This window comes from Periplaneta americana, chromosome 1 (assembly GCF_040183065.1).
Source record: "Periplaneta americana isolate PAMFEO1 chromosome 1, P.americana_PAMFEO1_priV1, whole genome shotgun sequence".
Classification (NCBI taxonomy): Eukaryota; Metazoa; Arthropoda; class Insecta; order Blattodea; family Blattidae; genus Periplaneta; species Periplaneta americana.
This window is the reverse complement of record NC_091117.1, coordinates 79523305-79545051: the sequence shown is the minus strand read 5'-3', so window position 1 is coordinate 79545051 and position 21747 is coordinate 79523305. Positions and strand designations below refer to the sequence as shown.

At 33.9% G+C, this 21747-nt stretch overlaps 1 protein-coding gene across 4 annotated transcripts in view; it reads left to right on the top strand.

Annotated features, from left to right (window-relative positions):
- LOC138697183 (cyclin-dependent kinase 11B-like) overlaps positions 1-21747 on the top strand; it is a 110832-nt gene that overhangs the window by 74044 nt on the left and 15041 nt on the right. For all 4 annotated transcript variants that reach the window (XM_069822753.1, XM_069822763.1, XM_069822761.1 and 1 more), the window contains 4 exons: positions 7797-8097; positions 11796-11940; positions 16982-17126; positions 19154-19383. In XM_069822753.1, the coding sequence (XP_069678854.1) occupies positions 7797-8097; positions 11796-11940; positions 16982-17126; positions 19154-19383 (821 nt within the window). The remainder of the gene's footprint in view (positions 1-7796; positions 8098-11795; positions 11941-16981; positions 17127-19153; positions 19384-21747) is intronic.

Here is a 21747-nt window from a genome sequence, read left to right as displayed (position 1 = left end):
TAATGCACTATGCACTTATAAATGATTGTGTTACAAAGTTTAAACCCTTGGAACAATCTTTATGAAAGTCAATAGGGATATCATTTCATTACAGTATAATGTAGTACTAAACTCTTTTTTTTTTCCAATATTTGTAATCAAATTATTTCGATCTGTCAGTTGGTAGCATACTGGTAATAGAAGTAAATTTTTGTAACTCCTCTCAAAATAAATTGTAAACATCTTTTTTTTTTGGATAAACAGAAATAATTATTAATATATTAGTTACGTAATGAAGAATTTGTATTTTTGCAACCATGTGATAAAATTTAATTTCTCCAATATTCAGAAAGTGCTTACAGGTTTCAATCTCAGAGTAGTTGTCGCCTGAGATCCAGAAGGGTTGCCTGTTGGGTTTAGATTAGCCAGATATAATAGATCTAACAGAATAGATCAGCTTTTCTTGTCTCAAATAATGTTATGTATCTGAGAAAGGAACTTGTAACTAGATTTGAATTCTTAGAGAAATTAAATCTCAACACTTGACAGCATAATTCACTCTCATTACTTCATAAGGAACTAAATATTACAGCTTGTGACCTGGAAACATGACATTTTAATTAGAAGAGTAGATTCTAACACATCAGGTTATGTACTTAGACTGTCAGCTATTTTTCCAAAGGATAACTTTTTAAGCCCATGCTACTCGTAGACTTGTAGATTTCTTGACACTGCATTATTAATTCATTAGCAACTTATATTCTGCCAATAGGTCTAGCCAAGTGGCAAACCTTATAGACCAATTAATATGCATGAGATCCTAGATTTAAATCTCCCTGTATTATCACTTTTTTTTCGTCTTTGAAATCATGATCGTCATCTTCATCTTCTTCCCCTTCTCCTTCTAACTCGTGTTCCCTTTCAAGGGTCAAGTTTTTTATAAGAATCTCCATTTTCCACTATCCTCCCACAGTTGAGTTCCATCTACTTCATACCATTCTTCTTCTCTTCTTCAAACGTCCTTCTTAACTTGGTCCAGCTGTCTCAGAGTGTTCATCCATAGGGGAAACTGGGAATACCGGGAAATATCAGGAAATTTGATAAATTATGGAGAAATCAGAAAATGTCAGGGAATTCAAGAAAAATCTTGAACTTTGTTCATTCTCCCATAAAATGATGATGGCAGTTTCTATAAAGAGCTGGAACAAGTCAATAGGCTCAATTCTAGAAGAAGAAGAAGAAGAAGAAGAAGAAGAAGAAGAAGAAGAAGAAGAGGAGGAAGAGGAAGAAGAGGAAGAAGAAGAGGAGGAAGAGGAAGAAGAAGAAGAAGAAGGAGGAGGAGGAGGAGAAATATATTTGAACCACTTAATTTGGTTGATAACAATACATTATATTCTTGAATACTGTAACTTTAAGTAATCGACGTAATTTTTGCTGCCTTTCAACTCAGAGTACTGAATATGATTGACATGGCCATACATATAGGCTTATCAGGCAATACAGTGAGTTAAAGCTGGCTATCATCCAATGTGAATGGACTGTTGCGTTGTATTAGATGGCTTTGACTAATGAGAACATTGATTTTAGAGATACAAGTTATTGTATTATATCCCAATAGAGACAAGGAAAATTGGACGTCCAAGAAAATGGGAAGATCTCTCCAAAGCCAGAATAGGCCATGAGGCTTAAACTGCAAAGTGGATGATGATGATGATGGTGATGATGATGATGATGATGATGATGACGACGATGACGATGACTAATAAATATGGCGGAACAAGCATTCAGCAACTTTGGTTTTAACCGTTTTGTCTGTCTTATTGCTGTATTCTTGTTTCATAGTTTGACTTTCTTCTGTATGAACTTGGTTGTATAATAATTTTATTTAGTTCATTTCACATCTACCAGGATATTTTTAATACTAAATTGAAAGAAATGAAATAAATTTTTTAAACTATTTAATGCATAGCTACTGTATTTTCAGCTTTATTGTATAAATTGTAATGTCGGGGGGGTGGGGGGAAATAACTTTGTGTCTAGAAAACAGAGAAATATGAGGAAATTCCAAAAATTTTACATATTATATTTCGCATATATTCCACGAAAATTCCATGTAGAAGAATTAAGTATGTTTTCTTTTTTTCATTTCTTTCCTCTCTCATTGTTAGGTCATTATCCAATTGATCGAACAGATTCTGCATTTGTATAACCCTGAAAGTTGCTAGCCAAAAGGGAGGTAAGTCCACTGGTGATGTTCTGCCTTATTCTCTGGATAGATTAACTTGTACAGCATGTTCTCTGTACTTGTAATGTGGAACAGTTATACCAATGTGACTCATTTATCAGGGCCTCGTCTGTAGTATCAAGATGGATGGAAAGATGATGACATTTGGAGAGAAATATCTTGTTCAAGTTGTATATTACTCACTACTGTGAAACAGTTTTTGACACCCTCTGAACAATGTATTGGTATCTGAAATTTTACTACTAGATGGGTTCCACAAAAACAGAAGACATATAATTTTTTAAGACAGGTGCAGACAAACCTGCTTGTTAGTTCTCAACCACTTAGAGATATATTGTAAATTATTGGGGATTGTCATGTTTGTAGCAGTAGAGAGTTATTTGTTTTTATTTTATTTAGCAAAATGCTGTGCTTATGTTAAGGCTAAATTTTATATTTATTTGCTAATATCCCGAATTTAAAAGAAAACTTACAAATTAAACCAAACCCTTTAACTCTATTAAATATAGAATATAATCTAAATTTAACAGAAGAAACACTGAAATACTGAAACAATTGTCTTTAGAGACAATTAATATTAGGTACCCTCCACAAAACTGGCTTCATTTATACACCGACAGATCCTTGATCTCCAGAGAACAAGGTGCCGGTGCAGGTGTTACGTGCTGTCTCTTCTCACTTTATAGATCTCTTGGATATGGAACAACAAGTTTTGATGGTGAAATCATTGCAATAAGTGAATGTCTCAGGAATCTTCTATGCCACATCAATAAATTTAGGAATGCAGTTATATTGTCAGACACCAAAGCAGCTATTCTATCAATCGTCTCTAAACACAAACCTTCATCTCAAACAGCAGAAATAACTAAAATGCTCTCTCAATTAATATCACTCAGTAAAAGAATTGTATTCCAATGGATACCATCCCATTGTGGAATCCTAGGAAACGAGAATGCGGATGCTTTGGCAAAGAAGGGCAGCACTGCTACTTACAGACCTGTTACTAAATCTACGTATTATTCTGTGAAGAGATTTATTAAATCTACATACTTAGACTTCAACAAACAAAATTTGATAACTCAATCCCAAGGGAAAAAATGGAACTCTCTGCATCAAAATCCACAGTTAATTCCCGATTTACCATGAAAATCGTCTGTAGCTGCATTTAGATTGGCAACAGGCCATGATTGTTTGGCCAAACACCTGCATAGAATTGGAATATATCAGTCCCCTAACTGCCCATTGTGCAACTCAAACCAAGAAATGGATTCGGAACACCTCAAAATCTGTGCTTCAGTGGCTGGTCATGATAATATCTTTGAAAAATATTGGAGTGCAAGAGGTCAAATGACTTTATTGTCAAGCGCCTGGCAATAGAAAACAACAACATATTTATTTGCTAATATTAATGCAATAGAAAATTTATTTTAGAAGGGAAATAGATATTTCGTGATGTAATACTTGATTTATATATTCAGCTTTTTTTTTTGGGATATAATTAAGACATTTTTAGATTTAGAAGTTAGTGTTTTTCTTAAAGAGGTTAAATTAGTATAATATTATAGAGTATGCTTTTGCTTACATACTTTCAGTGATTGTGTTATTATTTCGTTCTAAAATTAATTGTTCGGCTACCTATATTCATATTTTTTTTAATTTTTCAGAAAATGCTATTGAAATGAATCATGCACATTAATTGGTTCATGTTAGTGATGGATAATCCAGGTATTAGTGCAGGGTATATACCGCTTATCACAAAACATAGAAAACATACCATAATGCTATCGAATACTTATCGGAGATGATGCAGATATAATTCTTATTTCTCTTTTACTTCCACTTTTCCTTAGTTATAATAATGTGGATTGGGTTGGACTGATTCGAAAATGTTATCTATGTATGACTTTGTCATTAGTTTTCAAATTTAACTCTACCTTGTTCTTTGTCGTCTTGCCCGCTCTTTTTATGTTTTCAAGCTAAGTTTTAATTTCTTATTATTTTTGCTTTACTTCTGTTATTTACTATGACATCATTCCTCTGTAACATCAGTCAAGCATGTCATGTTATCAAATGTAGGAAATTCAGAATTAGTTGTTAATCTTATTGATAATTGAGAGTAATGAAATTTTAATATGAAGGGCACTTGCTAGAAGTAATTTCAGCTAGTGTGAATTGTCATATTTCTGTTCAAAGTTTTGTAATTGTTATTTATTGCTGTATGATACTAGCGTTAAGATTTAACCTGGTTTGTGTGTGCACTTTTTGTGTTTTTACACTTGTTTTTGTGGATTTACATATGGTAAACTTGCTTTGATTGTATGGTATACTAAAATATGTGTGTAATACATTGCTGTGAAGAACCATTGTATAAGTCTTGCATCTCTTGTTAAACATTTTCTATAAATTATTACACTTCGTTGAAAACTTGTTAAATGTGTCTACAATTGTCATTTTACAATATTACACAGATCTTAGTCGCATTTTCGAGGACACATTTTGAACACAAAAATTGGTACGACATAATGATGAGTAACTAAATGCACTGTAATTTATATTATATTTCTAAGAGGTTACTGATCTAAGGAGGTACAGTATAAATTGTTTCACAAAATACTACTTTGAGCAAACTGCGACAGTTTACGTGTTTAAAACTGAATAAACTTTAATATACGTCTCTAAATTTTAAATTTAATTGAGGAAACCATGGGTAAGTAATTTTCATATTACAGTATATTCTGATTTTGATTATTTTACCTCTAGTTTAAGAATTGGATTCCAAACTGGTCAAAATCCAAATTACAAGTTATGAGAAAAATGGCAAAAACTGTTAAAATAGATTTGACGCTCTTAGTGTCTGCTTATATTCTTTTCAAACGGACCTAACTCAAGACTTAGGAGAGTCTGTTCAGTAAACTTACATAGTTATATATAGGCTTGAATAGGATAAATTGAAACGTGAATGAAGCAAGTTAGAATCTTAAAAAAAAAGGGCTTAGAACACTTTGGAATCCACCTCTTCAATTCAGAAGTGAATTGTCTTTGGTACAATGTATAGAAACGTTCGTTAGTATTCCCGAGAGAAATATATATTGTTTTCTGAGGACTGAGGAAACGTGTGGTAGGATACAAAGGTCTCCTGGATTAATAAAATTCTTTAAAAAATCTAAATATAGTTGGTATGCCATTTTCACTCCATCATTACATTTTAATTGATTTCAAATTATTGATACACTTTTATTTCATAACATTAAGAAGAATAATACACTTATTATCCATGGATGTTTTCATACTTACATCTCGCTGGATGGCATTTACTATCTGACTTACAGGATGACCTACTTCCCACATTGCTACACTGCGTCCATTCATCATCACAGATGTATAAGACTTACTTACAAATGGCTTTTAAGGAACCCACAGGTTCATTGCCATCCTCACATAAGCCCACCATCGATTCCTATCCTGTGCAAGATTAATCCAGTCTCTATCATCATATCCCACCTCCCTCAAATCCATTTTAATATTATCCTCCCAACTATGTTTCGGCCTCCCCCTTTTTCCCTCGGCCTCCCAACTAACACTCTATATGCATTTCTGCATTCGCCCATACATCCTATATGCCCTGCCCATCTCAAACGCCTGGATTTAATGTTCCTGATTATGTCAGGTGAAGAAAACAATGTGTGCAATTCTGCATTGTGTAACTTTCTCCATTCTCCTGTAACTTCATCCCTTTTAGCCCCAAATATTTTCCTAAGAACCTTATTCTCAAACAACCTTAATCTCTGTTCCTCTCTCAAAGTGAGAGTTCAGGTTTCACAACCATACAGAATAACTGGTAATATAACTGTTTTATAAATTCTAACTTTCAGATTTTTTGACAGGAGACTAGGTGACAAAAGCTTCTCAACCAAATAATAACAAGCATTTGCTATATTTATTCTTCGTTTAATTTCCTCCCAAGTGTCATTTATATTTCTTACTGTTGCTCCAAGATATTTGAATTTTTCCACCTCTTCAAAGGATAAGTCTCAAATTTTTATATTTCCATTTCGTACAATATTCTGGTTACAAGACATAATCATATACTTCGTTGATGTATAAGACATATTTTCTAAAATTATTTCTGAATAGATAGTTTATTCAAAGCCTAGACAAATAAAGTGAATGCTATTACAAACACACAACAATAGTAGAGCTTACAATGCCTTCTGCATAATTAATCAGTATGTCTTTTGTTTCCCAACCGAAGTCCTCATAAGACAATAATAATTCAAGTTGATATCTACTTCTTTATTCAAAGCCTATACAAATAAAGTGAATGCTATAATAAACACACAACAACAGTTTACAATGCCTTCTGCATAATTAATCAGTATATCTTTTGTTTCCCATCCGAAGTCCTCGTAAGGCAATAATAATTCAAGTTGATATCTACTTGACTGAGAATACTAATGAACTCTTCTGTACAAATTTTATTTCCTCTTGCTAAGCAACACTTACTCTTCCAGCTGAGTTATGACTTTTCGGTATATGCCTCACACTGTGTATGTTGGCTAAGATCAAACTTTGCCACCTGTGTAGCTCAGTTAAGGCACTTGCCTGCTGATCCGAAGTTGCTGTCGGGTGCAGGTTCGATTCCTGCTTGTGCTGAATACCTAATTGGGTTTTTTTCTGAGGTTTTCCCCAACTGTAAAGCAAATGTCAGGAAATCTATGGCGAATCCTTGGCCTTATCTCGCCAAATATATTATCTCGCTATCACCAATCGCAATGCTAAATAATCTCGTAGTTCATACAGCTTCGTTAAATAACCAAGTAAAAAAGTCGAACTTACACAGTTGTACTGAAGAGAGTTAAAATACTGGGTCTGACAGTCAGTACAAGTGAGAATTATTTGTGATTAATAAGGTGATTGAAATGATGTTTCTCAGTTTACTATAAATCGAGTGTTCATGCTTCTCATGTACTCTCAAACTCTGCCCGACTAATGCAAAACAAGTTGTCAAAAATTTTCCACCAATCAGATTTCTTTCATTGTACATTGCATAACTATTTTAGAAAATTGAGAGAGACTGAAGTGTAAAAAAGAAAAAACATATGTTTTGATTCAGGAAAAACCTAAACGATGTAACATCTTGTGTAAAATGTTATTAAATAAAGCTATGTATTTTATTTCTATTTTAATGTACTAACATTGATTGATAATTATGTGACTATTCAAGGTGTTGTTTTGTGCCTCTGTGGACTGCATTACAAGCCAGTAACACAGCTTCAAATAGTGTAAGTGGTGCTTAGCAATATAAAATAAAACGGGCACACAGTAGAACAGCTAGTCACAAATTAGAAGGGTCCTGCCTCGAGCCTTGGTGGAAGTGAGGGTTTTTTTTATTCATTGCCACAACTTCCAAAACAACCAGGATATAGATTCACTGTGAACATTATCTATTGCGAAGGTGCAGAACATATCTCTCGGTATACATTTTGACTTGAACATGTGTTGTTCTTGATATTTTTATACAGATATGAATTCTCATTTTCAATTTCGTGGAAATATATGTTATATGTTACAGCTGACACCGATTCAGGTGGACATCACACTGATGAAGAAACTGGTTATAATAGCCGTAATCATTCACCTACATCAGTGAAAGGACGGGAAGGATCAGATGGGAGTAACGAAGAAAGTGAAAAGCCAGCCTCTGCTGCCAAACCAGTAGACAAACGTTCTGATGATGAGGAGGAAGAGAATGGAGTTCCTTTCCTTCGAGATGACTCTCCAAAGTCCGATGTTGTCATGAAAGAGGAACTTCCACCATACCTTCCTGCTATTCAAGGATGTAGAAGTGTAGAAGAGTTTCAGTGTCTCAACAGGTATATATTTCCTATAATTTGTTTAATAGGCAGACTATAAAATTACATGTTTATTAAAAATGACATTAAGCATTAAACAGGGCACAATGCAGAATGATTCTGTATTTAAAGGTCTTTTGTCATAGTAGTGAAGAAGTATGAAATTATTGTACAGTGGACTGGAAAAGAGTCAGTTGGGTTTAACAAAGTTCGACCTAATGAAGTTTTGGTAAAAATAGGTCCCTATCATCTAAAATGGCAAAATAAGTCGATTCAGTTGTTTTCTGTCACTGTGGGTAGTCAGCACTCCAGGGTTGTTTCATAAACACAGTACAGCGTACCATATCAGTAAATGAATACACACACACATATACACATACATACATGTTCTGCCCAAGGGAAAGTCTTTCACTGCAAACCCAACATTCTCCAATCTGTCCTATTTTTTGCCTTCCTCTTAGTCTCTGCATATGATCCATATACTGTATTTGATATCTTCTGCCCCCGAACTCTTCTCCCGTTCACCATTCCTTCCAGTGCATCCTTAAGTAGGCAGTTTCTTCTCAGCCAGTGATCCATCCAATTCCTTTTTTTCTTTCTGATAAGTTTCAGCGTCATTCTTTTTTCACCCACTCTTTCCAACACTGCTTCATTTCTTATTCTGTCTGTCCATTTCACACACTCCATTCTTCTCCATAACATTTCAAATGCTTCTAGTTACTTCTCTTCACTTCGTCATAATGTCCATGTTTCTACCCCATACAATGACACTCCACACAAAGCACTTCACTAATCCTTTCCTTAGTTCTTTTTCCAGGTGTCTGCAGAAGATGCTCCTTTTTCTACTAAAAGTGTCCTTTGCCATTGCTATCCTCCTTTTGACTTCCTGGCTTCAGCTCATGTTACTGCTTATAGTACACCCCAAGTATTTGAAGCTGTTCACTTGCTCTATTGCCTCATTTAGTATTTGCAAGTTTACATTCTTTATTTTTCTTCTGACAACCATGGTCTTTGTCTTGTTTGCATTTATCTTCGTCCCATACTGCTCACAACTGTCATTTAGCTCCAGTAGCATATCCCTTAGTATCGTTTTCTCTTCTGCTAACAACAAATGAATACGTACACAATATTTATTTGTCTTTTTTTTAATGATTAAAAACTTTTCTAGAAATCATACTACCTACAGTAAATATCTTTCTGATCATCATTTCAACGATACAATTCAGTAACAGTAGGCGTACTTGCTGAATAAGCGCAATACAGTGCTACAGTACATTTTAAAGGCACTGCAGCAGCCTGAAGTTTCAGTTAGAATTAAGGTATTTCAAACTATGGAATTTAAAATAAAGAATAATGACTATATACAGCAGAAAGCTAATGGGAACATTATTTTCTTATCATTAAAAAGTCAGTAATTGCTGTTTGACTACTACTGCCCTCAACTTGAAGATACTCTCTGAAGAGACCACGTCCAGAGCTGCTGTGTAGACTGTAGGAGGATCTCGCATCACCAATCAAAGTATAAGTGAACAAAACTTTATTTATACGGTACTGTATTAGTGCATTAGAATTATAATAATTGAAATATATATTACATACATTAAATGAATATCAATAAAGCTACGCCCTGAAGTTTCAAAAGACGAAACGCTCCTGTATAGTCCATTTTATATCATGGAATGCAGTTCGGTGGCTCCTTTGAACACCCACTTACAAATTTATGACTTCCTACAGAAACACCGCTGACTAGTCCATCCTGTCCCCTTGTCCCAACATTGAACAGTTGCCACAATCCTGGTGACACTCGAAATGAGAGGATTCATGGCCATCATCCTCATCTGGACGCCACGTGTTTTGAAGAAAAGAATGTAATATCACAAGCTGACCACTCAGTGAATACTACAGAATACACTCTCAATGATACTTTCGTGCTAACTAACAGGGTTCTTGGAATTCGGAAAAGATGTGGCAACTCTGCCTCCACGTGGATTTGATGGAAGCCTGTCAATTTTTCTGAATGAGGGTTGTGATTGGTTACTAACAGGCAAAGACAAGATATTTGTCACGGTAAGAAAGATATTTACTTATGACAACCAATTAGTAGGGGGCAGTAGAAGGTCTGTCACCAACATTTTTCTATGAAACTGCACTCCATAAAATAAAATGAACTATACACTATACAGTATGTTAGGTTTAACCAAGGAATAACTAAACTTATGGAATATGCACTGAGTGAGAGGACAAAATTTCAGTTTCTAGTACGGTTTATCCAAAATTCAGTTTAAATGGTGGGTTTTTCTCTATTAATTCAGCTGGAACTGAACAGTTTGTTTGATTTAACCGAGTGTTCGGTTTATTCAATTTCAGATTAACGAGGACTACAGTTTGTTCAAACAAAAATGCCGAACTTTGACAGTGCTTTACTAATTATTGTGTTAATTTATTACTCAAGAATTATAGTGCACATAGAACCAGTAGCACAAGTGCATGTGTCTAGGTTTGAATATTGAACAGTACTGTTTCTGACTTAAACACACACTTTTTATTTTACCACAGAAAAGCTATTTCAGATTTAAAACAGCACTGATATAATTTCTCCTTTAATTGAACAGCTTCAGCTTGTGACCCAGTGTAGCAATTAACAATATAGCCAATAATTGAAAGACGATATCAGAAGATGAAAACATCCCATCTTGTTTTCTCACAAAATTGTACAATGCATAGGCATTTTGTGACAATTTGTCAGTTTTTGCCCATGCTACAAGCAATTGGTTTATGAATAATTCTAAATTTTGAATGCATTATCTCAAAGACAATATGTACACTATGACCAGCCTTATGATCTAGTGGTCAGAACTTCTGGCTATAGTTCATGAGTCCCAGGTTCGATCCCCAGTTAGAGCACAGGAATTTTTCCTTAAAGAGGTTATTCCTGTGTTCGTCCATTGTCTGGAATTTAGGTTAAGTTTAGATTTAAGACCTCTCCTGGCACCACATAATCATAATCATCCTATCATATCATCTGGGTAATGTAACTCCGCCTTCCAGGCACCCCGACCTCAGAAGTGGGTTACAATATGCCAATGCCAGGAGCGAAGACTAGAAATGTCAAAAAGACAACCTGGTGGCATTGGTTAAAAAAAAATACTGTACATTATTTTGTGTTCTTGAAAGGTGATAATTAAATATTCTTTTTTGGTTATCTAAAATACATTGGGGTATTTTTCTTTTCAACATTCAATGCTAATATGAACTTGGTATCCTTTCTGTGAAGTCTAACAATATAAACTAATGTTGTACATGTTCCTGAAAATGTGACATAAATTTGAAATTCCCTTGCAATCAATCAATTGTGTGTAAGATTTATTTCACTGTATGCCTTAGACAACAATGGTAGGACCTGAGATGATTGAACATTATACTGTGACTGTTTCATTTATGACTTTGCAAAAAACCTTTGTCTGGGTTTGGCTCATTTTTGTGCCATTTTGTTTCAATTTCTTACTATTCTACTTTAATTTGTAACAAATATTCAGAATTACTCATTGTTTGTAATTTCTGTATAACATGTATGTATATGCAGTGCGTGCGCACACACACACACACACACACACACACACACACACACACACACACACACACACACACACACACACACACACACATACACACAGACACAGATTAAATTACAAAGAAGGCTGCTCTTTATTTCTTTACAGAATTGAAGAAGGAACATACGGTGTGGTATATCGAGCTAGGGACAAACGTACAGAAGAAGTTGTTGCTCTCAAGAGGTTAAAAATGGAAAAGGAAAAAGAAGGCTTTCCTATTACTTCATTACGTGAAATTAACACTCTGCTCAAGGTAAGAAGACCTCATGTCACTTGAGAGTTTTCAGATGCACCAAATAAAATCAATATGGAAGAAACTTGAATAAAATAAAAAATGATACAGTGAAATCTCAGTGAAACGTATATCAGAAAATATTATTATTTATACTCTATTTTGAAAAGTAAGTTATAATGAAAAAAAATTAAGTTTTATCCATTCTCCCAATGTACCAGCACACATCTCTTTACCCTAAGATTTGTGTACTAGATGAAATTAAAAATGAAAAAAACACACAACTATTACTTGTTGCTACAACGTATAGAAAACACTACCACACTGCACTTGTACACACTGGAAGAACGAACATAGTACTGAGGGTGAAATTATTTTCAGAACATCTTGTAATATTGAACACGTGCAATGATGAGAGACAAGCCTCAGTACATTATCTGTTGTTTTTGATTTCTCGCTTACACCCCACTTCCTCACACCGCAGGTTCCAAGATTAGATAGAATTAAAGAAGCAAAAAAACATAGACAGAACTGGATAAACTTTGTGGCATACTTAGAAAATGATATTACTCGGCCTCAACCACAGACTTACAAAATTCTTAAGAAATTAAATTGTGAAGTAAAAGATAATCTAAGAATAAATGTTATTTCTCAGGACAATTGGTTACAGTATTTTCAACAACTATGGTCTACATCAACACAAGCTCTCACGCTTCCATTTTCAACTAATCCTTTAATGGAGTTAATTTCTATGAATGGACTACAAAGAGTCTTGGCTAAATTGAAAAACAATAAATCTCCAGGAGAAGATTTAATAAATAGTGAATTATTTAAATTTGCTAGCCATAAATTTCTACAAAGATTTTAGAGATTTTTAAATTTGATATGGGAGGGTCAAGGATTTCCAGAAAGTTGGACTAAATCTATTGTAATCCCTATACATATGAGAGGAGATTTGAAAATTACGGATAATTATAGAGGACTAAGTTTATTGAATGTAGGATATCAAATTTATGCAAATATTTTGAAAAACAAACTCAATAAGCATTACAACAATATTATCAGTGAGGAACAAAATGGTTTTCGTCGAGGAAGATCCTGTTGTGATGGATATTTTGCATTGAAATTACTGGCTGAGAAACATAGAGAATTTAATCTAGAAACGCATATGGCATTCATTGACTTTAAAAAGGCTTTTGATAAAGTTAATCGGAATAAATTACTTCAGATTTTGGCAGATGATCAAGTGCCTCAACAGATTATACAAAATATTTACAACATATATAAAACAACCATCATAGCAATTCGAAGCAACAATAAACTTTCACAATGGCGACCCATTTATAGTGGAGTACGACAAGGCTGTGGCCTTTCACTTCTGTTTATTATATATATAAATAGAATCATTCAAGATTGGCGACAGACACGCCATGGATTTATTCCAATTAATCGAAATTTGCAGCTTGATGCTTTACTTTTTGCTGATGATATAGTTCTCATGGCATCAACTGAAAATGATTTACAATATTCAGTACACAAGTTAAATATGATCAGTGAAAAATATAACATGGAAATTAATATTGAAAAAACGCAAATCATGTCATTTTGTGGGAAATTCCCTGTACCAAGTAAAATCTGTTTGAATAATAAAATAATAGAAAGAGTAAATACCTTCACTTACCTTGGCTATACACTATCACCTTATGATGAAGTAGATATTGCTGAAAAAATTGTAAATATAATAAAACAATGGGGATCATTAATAAAATCATGAAACCTTCACTAGTACAAAGACACACAAGAATAGGCTTGTATAAAACCTTAGCACAGCCAGTATTAAGCTATGGTAGTGAAGCATGGACTGTGAAGAATAAAGATGTCAGTAGAATAACAGCAAGTGAGATGAGGTTTATGAGAGCAACAGCTGGATATACTCGCTGGGATCATAAAAAAATGAGGACATAATGCAAGAACTTCAATTAGAACCCATTATGCAGCTCATCAGCAAATATCAGCTTCAGTGGAAGGGTCATCTCGAATGGATGAATCGTTGCAGAATTCCAAAAGCACTGTTTCATTACCATCCATATGGCAAAAGATCTCTAGGTTGTCCAAAGAAGAGATGGACTGAAAATTCTAGCTTGAGACCGTAACAGGCCACTTGGCCTAATACTTGTTAGGAAGACGACGACGAAAGAAGCAAAAGTTGAATATAATATACAGGGTGGAAGTGAAATAACCTTGCAGATTGAAAGGGATGATAGGATACACGTAAATGAATAGAAAACCTATATTACGTTTTGTGATTAAATGCATGGTTAATTAGAAAATTAAGTTTGAAGTTTCAGCAGTCCAACAACATCGTTACTAATGTACTCTAGATAGAGATGTAAGAGGTCAATGAACTTGGTGAGTCTCTGTACGTAAGCTGCTATCTGCCAAGACATTGCTACTCGCTCACTTCGTACAATGACTTGAATTTAGGGGTTTTTAAAATTAAATTTACACGAAAACCGTGCACACTATTGAAATACACCAGAGGGATAAATTATTCTTTATTAGATTTCCTATCGTTATGGACAGCAATGACGATCCTTCTCGAAATAGTTACCGAATAAGCGATTGTTAGACATTTGGGGGGGGGGGGGGAACATTTTTTTCTGAAAAAAACTATGAACTTTCCACCATTATGGTATTATAGTTTTTTGTTACATACAACATGAGCTATTCGCTCTGAAAATATGCAAGGCTATTTCACTTCCACCCTGTACATATCATCCAATTAAAGCACTAGACCTAGTGGTCTGTTGCAATCCCAATGGTCTCATGCCATCTTTTTAATGGTCTTCCAACAGACCGTTGTCCAGGAGGGCTGTAATGAGCACTGCCTTTGGCCATCTTTCTGTTGCCATTCTCTCGACATGCTGTGTATATGTATACAGGGTGTAACAGAGTAATTATTCCTAATTTTCTGATGTGATAGAGGAAATGAAAATAAACATTTTTCTTATTAAAGTAGTATCCGGAAATGCTTCATATAAAAGACAGAGCTCATCACTCACATCATGGCTGCATTTATGTTTCAGCTGTTTTTGTTACTAATGAAATAATAATTGAAGTTAGTTTGTTGTTGTATGTCACAAAATATCGTCTGTGAGATCTGTTTATTTAATTTCATGGTATTAAAATGCATCGCTATACAAATATTAAACTTGCAGACATGCATAAGGCATTTGGAGCAGTTCAGGCAATGTTAATGTGTCAAAGAGAATCTATGAGGAGCAACACTGTCAGCACCATATTCCAGAGCTACTTAAAGATGTCTCGATTAATATTCGGACAAACATGATCTTTTAACACAACAATGCACCACACATTTCGGCTTAAATTGTCGAAATTATTTAAATGTACATTTTCCGAATCATTGGATAGAGGAGGTCCACTTACTTGGCTGGCACGTTCCCCAGATATGACTTCATTTGATTTTTTTGTTTGGGGTCATATTATTTCAATTGTTTATGAAACACTCATCGACATAGAAGAATTACTTGATAGAATTATTCTTGCTTTCGACGATCTTTGTAACTGATTACAGATATTTCGAAGTATTCGTCATTCAATCAGTATAAAAATTGGAGATTTACCTTTCGAAGAAGTGGAAAAATTCAAATATCTTGGAGCAACAGTAACAAATATAAATGACACCTGGAAGGAACTTAAATGCAGAATAAATGTGGGAAATGTGTGTTATTATTCGGTTGAGAAGCTTTTGTCATCTAGTCTGCTCTCAAAAAACCTGAAAGAATTTATAAAACAGTTATATTACCGATTGTTCTGTATGGTTGTGAAACTTGGACTCTCACTTTGAGAGAGGAACAGAGATTAAGGGTGTTTGAGAATAAGGTTCTTAGGAAAATATTTGGGACTAAAAGGGATGAAGTTACAAAAGAATGAAGAAAGTTACACAATGCTGAACTGCATGCATTGTATTCTTCACCTGACATAATTAGGAACATTAAATCCAGACATTTCAGATGAGCAGGGCATGTAGCATGTATGGGCGAATCTAGAAATACATATAGAGTGTTAGTTGGGAGTCCAGAGGGAAAAAGACCTTTGGGGATACCGAGACGTAGATGGGAGGATAATATTAAAATGGATTTGAGGGAGGTGGGATATGATGATAGAGACTGGATTAATCTTGCACAGGATAGGGATCGATGGTGGGCCTATGTGAGGGTGGCAATGAACCTGCGGGTTCCTTAAAAGTTATGTGTAAGTAAGTATTCGTCATTCAATCATACGGCATTACACTTTGTATGTCAACAATGGCGGTCGCGATTTTGAACCATTCCTATAGTTTGTCAATATCATTTTCTTAATATCTGGTATTAGATATAAAGTTACTGTGTAACCCTAGAAAGTAAATAAAGTCACTTTCGAAGTTGAGATTCTTTCATTTTTTTCCTTCATATCATTATCACGTCTTGAAAACGAAGCATTTCTGGACATTACTTATTAAGAAAAAATGTTTCATTTCATGCCCTCTATCACAACAGAAAATTAGAAACAGTTAGTCTATTACACCCTGTATAAAATATAAATTTCAGACATTTTTTTTTACATGGTAATGAAATGCTCACAAGTCATGCTAACGTAAAACTGAAATGTCCTTGCATTATCAATCAATCAATCTTTTTAATGTATCCAGCTGTTTGCTGACAACATAAAGTCCACTATAGTTCACTGTAGTCTTTTCAGTTATTCTTTAATGTATGGGATTTTAACAGGGAATTTGAAATTTGTATGCAAAACTGAAATGTACACTGAACTGAATTCTAATTCTGCTATATTGAGAGAATACTATATGTGCTTTTTCTTAAATTATGTCTCTATTTTTAAATACTTAATCACAATTGTTTGTATTCGTTACCTGCAGCAAAGAAAGTTTACATTTAAGCATTGCATTGCCTGTTACCCTTTCCAAATAGAGTGTAACCAATCACAGGCTGCCTTGTATCTGTTTTTACGTTGTTATGTATGAAGTCTTGTATTGTTTCAGGCCCAGCACCCAAACATCGTTACTGTAAGGGAGATTGTTGTAGGCAGCAATATGGACAAAATTTTCATTGTCATGGACTACGTTGAACACGACTTGAAATCCCTCATGGAAACAATGAAACAGAAGAAACAAGTATTTATTCCAGGTATGAAAGTACCTCATACTTGTAACATTTTACATTTATTTTTGCACATTCCCCATGTTTTTCGTAGCAGTAATATACTGTATTTACCCGATTATAAAATGAGAATTTTTTTTCAATTTTTGTGTTTTAAAAATGGGCGGGGTGGAGGTCATCTCAAATTCTCGTATTAAGAAAAATACACAAGTTGGGTCAATTTTTTTATGTTGTACAGTACACTAAATAATGCCACAGGTATAGTTGTTTTTCCCTCAATCTGCTTGTTCACATTGGTTTGGAATTGAATGGTTTATGACAAAAAAAATTGTTCCAGATGTTTGTTGTACTTCATCTTCAAAGAATTGTATCACGAATTTTGGCTTACGAGTACCTGCACCTTAAATGACAATATATTATTTGAATAACGTCAGGAATATTGCTTAATAAAGAAACGTAATATTTTAAGGAATTACAAGTTCATTCATTTCTTTTTTTGTCAAGAATAACCATATACAAAGTGTATTTCAAACAGATCAAAAAGTAAAACATTTTATACATTTTTAATTTCAGAATTACGAATACCAAGTCACTGATTGGCAATTTCATATCCAAATATTTTGTATCTTCGAATGTTCATATGAAGATTATTCTTGTTCAAAATTATGAATATCCGTATTTTATTTAATGATGCTTTCAACTACAGAAGTTACTCAATATTGAAATTTAATATGGGTGAAAAATGGCTGGCGAATTTTGCCTAGGGTCCTCTGTCAGGGACTTGATTCTGTTACATGTTGTAAATCTGCAACACGGGACCCACATTTTTACTTCCTTCACAGAGGAAACGATACTATGGATTTTATCACCCTTTAAAATCCATTCTCAATTGAATTTGAACCCCAAACCTGGAATCCAGCATCACAAAATTACACTCAACTCCGGTAATAGTGAACCTCTGCGGACTTGCATATTTCATTTACTATATCCGAAGTGTCTCTCCCCTACTTTAAATGACAGAAATGAATAAAATTGTGAACAAGAAAATAAAACATTTCATTTTTGTGGAATGGATTACACTGTGTATTGTATACTGTTACTCAGTTGATTTACTTAAACTATGCTGTCAACCCACATCCGCTTGCGAAAGACCACATTTAATGTTACTTATAATATTCGCCTTATCTTTCAAAGAAAACACTTCACGTTTCAACATTTTTATACAGTACATTCACTGTTGGAACACTAGAAACAGACGATCAGGTAGAAATGACAAACGCTGTTATGGTGTGACTGCATACTCAGACTTGGAATTTCCCGGGCCACTTAATGGAAACTGGGAGAGGGTTGATGGAGTTTGAAAGCCATCGAAGTCTTACCTTCATTTATGCTCTGGACGTAATGTCCATCCCCTTTTAATAAAAGAAGGAAATTTCATTTTCCGTTGTTTTGATGCTATCTGTCATAATGGAAATTTTTCTGAGAACAAAAGGCAGCCCTTTGACGATGTAGAATTAGAAATAACAGTAGAGCAGAGTGCCTGAGAACAGAATGGCCACCCTTCAACGGTGGAGTGAGGCAAGATCGTCATCACATGTTGCCTGGATTTACAGTACAGCTCATTGTTTAGGAATCACTAATCCTACCTTTGTCCTTTGACTAAAGGAGTAAGAAACTTAGAATGTTGTTCTCAACACATTCTTTCAATTTTATACAAGAAGGTGTGACTTCAAATAAAAATTTGTCAGGATACAAGGTTCACTATAACCGAAGCGAGGGTTCACTATAAATGGAAATATTAATGTACTTTTTAATGTATGCGGGTCAGGACCAACGATTTATGTTCACTATAATCGAGTTCACTATATCCAGAGTTGACTGTATGAAGAAAATGCAGATACTTGTCACATTCGAAATCAACTAATTTCACCCCCTTTATAAAAAATTGTTTTTCTCAGTCTTTTACCTTTTATAAACAACTTAAAGTTACATTATAGTGCAATGTTCATAGTAATAAAACAAAGATATATTAATTGTTGTTTATTTGTCTTCAGGAGAGGTAAAATGTTTGATGCAGCAGCTTCTTCGAGCTGTGGCCCATCTCCATGACAACTGGATCCTACATAGGGATCTCAAAACATCTAATTTACTCTTGAGTCATAAGGGTATACTGAAAGTGGGTGACTTTGGACTTGCAAGAGAGTATGGGTCACCACTAAAAGCTTATACACCTATAGTGGTGACTCTCTGGTACCGTGCTCCTGAATTGTTGCTCTGCACTAAAGTAAGCACTTTCATTTTCTCATTTTACTTTCTGCACAGTGCCTAAATAATATAGTTATTAATTTAATGGTACTATCATTCGGTTAGGTGCTATTGACTAAATTAATGTCTATAGAGATATCATAAAACGGAGTAAATAGGAATGAATTTAGACTATTTTTTTATTTTTTAGTGTTAAAGAGTAAACAGTATAATAAGAGTATTTATGTTTCCATTTGTAATGAGTGAACCAATAAATATTCTTATTATTATACAGTAAAACTTCATTTATACGTTTTTATGGGGTCTGAAAAAAAAAGTAGGCTATAAGTACGAAAAACGTGTAACTGAAATGGTATTTAATTACATCTCAAATAGCATTAATAATTAATAACATGTGATTATTTTACAAAAAAAAAAAAAAAAAAAAAATCAGTTACAAAAACACTTCCTCTTTCTTCCATTCATTAGAATTCAAAAACCAATCAGCAACTTTCTCATCGTATCAGGTTGAATCTACTGCCAAAATATTTTCAGTTTAGAGGGATGTTACGATAGTTGTATTCAGTGTGCTCACAGATTTGGCAATGGATCCTCATTGATTAAAATATTCCACTTCTTCCCACTGCATATACTTTACATACTCCTTTTTCCTCTCTGAATTGATTCTCCCATTGACACATAACCGATTTAGTGAAGCTAGCACTTGCAGAGACAAGAATGTGCAGCTTCGAATTTCCAAGAATTTCAAAGTCGGCCACATCTTCACAATGAACACATCGATGGTCTAGAACCATACTGTTCTGAGTCCCATTTACCTTATTTTACAGTAAAAGCTGTTCAAGTTTTGAGGTAGCCAATTTTGTTTAATTTTTAATTCTATGTTGACTATTTCATTCTTAAGTTCCACTGCATAAATAAAGCGTATTAATGAACAAAAATATCAGAATATTTTATAAGCATAGGAAATATGGGGCTTATGGTGATGAACTTAGAACACTGTGGCTATCAGTAATAACTTTTATATCAAAGATGAAGATCATAGAACATTTTGCTCTCTCCAACAAACAAGTAATGTATTACAGACTATTTCAGTTTCTTACATTGTAATACTACATATATAGGTTTTACTTCAACGAACTGTTTCATACCTGCCTATTTTCTAATGAGAAATACTTGTGAAGTTGCTTGATATCCTTTTTATTGTAAATCAGTTACCCTCAATTTAAACCTAAACAAACTGACCCACTAAAAAATAAAGCCCATAAAATGTGAAAAAGAGAACACTATAGTTCAGTGAAGTATAATTGCTCATTTTCAGATTGTAAATTTGAGCAAGTTAATAATATCTTGGTACCCCTAAAAACAAGATCCAATAAAATTGCGTAATTAGCACAACTGAAATCAATTTGATTCGAACTTGGTTTTAGGGGTAACTTAACAAAATATTATTAACTTGCTCAAATTCACAATCTGAAAATGAGCATTTATATTTCACTGAACTGTAGTATTCCCTTTTCATATTGTATGTGCTTTATTTTTAGTGAGGCACTTTGTTTAGGTTTGATTTAAGGGTAACTGATTTACAATAAAAAAAAACCTTAGTTGGCACAATTTGACTAACTTTGAAATTCTTACTTAACCCAAAATTCTGAATAGCTTTAAAAACCATCATTGAACCATGAAGTTCTGAGTTTATAATGTATATTTCTATAACTGCATGTATTGAATCAACTTCTTGGACAGCACTATGGCTAGGCTCTTAATATTAATTACCGGTATCAATAACTTTTACTTTGTGATTGAGCCTTTCCAAAAAATAATTAATGCAATAGCCATGTGGACGTTTCGTTTCTGTGAAACACATGCATCTGACCACAGTATGACTTTTTTATGTAGTTTATTTTTCAAAAGTAATTGTAAGGATTTATCAATGTATTTACGATATAGTTTTTTGATCTACCTGAAATGGCTTCATGTCACAGTAAACAAAAACTATTCTGTTACTAATGTCATAGCTGGTTAGAGTAGTGCACACTGCAAATTTTGATTTTTAGAAGAACACTTAAGCATTAGAACTGTCTGAGCTAGAACTCTGAACAAAGTCTAGAACCTTAATATTGTCGTCTGTATCATAATTCATTTTAATAATGTTTAATAATCGTCAGAAAGCACAGATAAACATCTCATGAAAAACAGACAAACACTATAATTAAGAAAAAGGTCGACCACATTCATAGAAACGAAAGTACTTCCATCTTGATTGTAAATGGATCAAAAACAGCTTCCATGATATACTCGATTTACCACTAATGCTAATTTGATCATATTTGGCTCAACATGCAAGAACTTAATTAACTAATCACATCATGAGGTCGCTGGACAT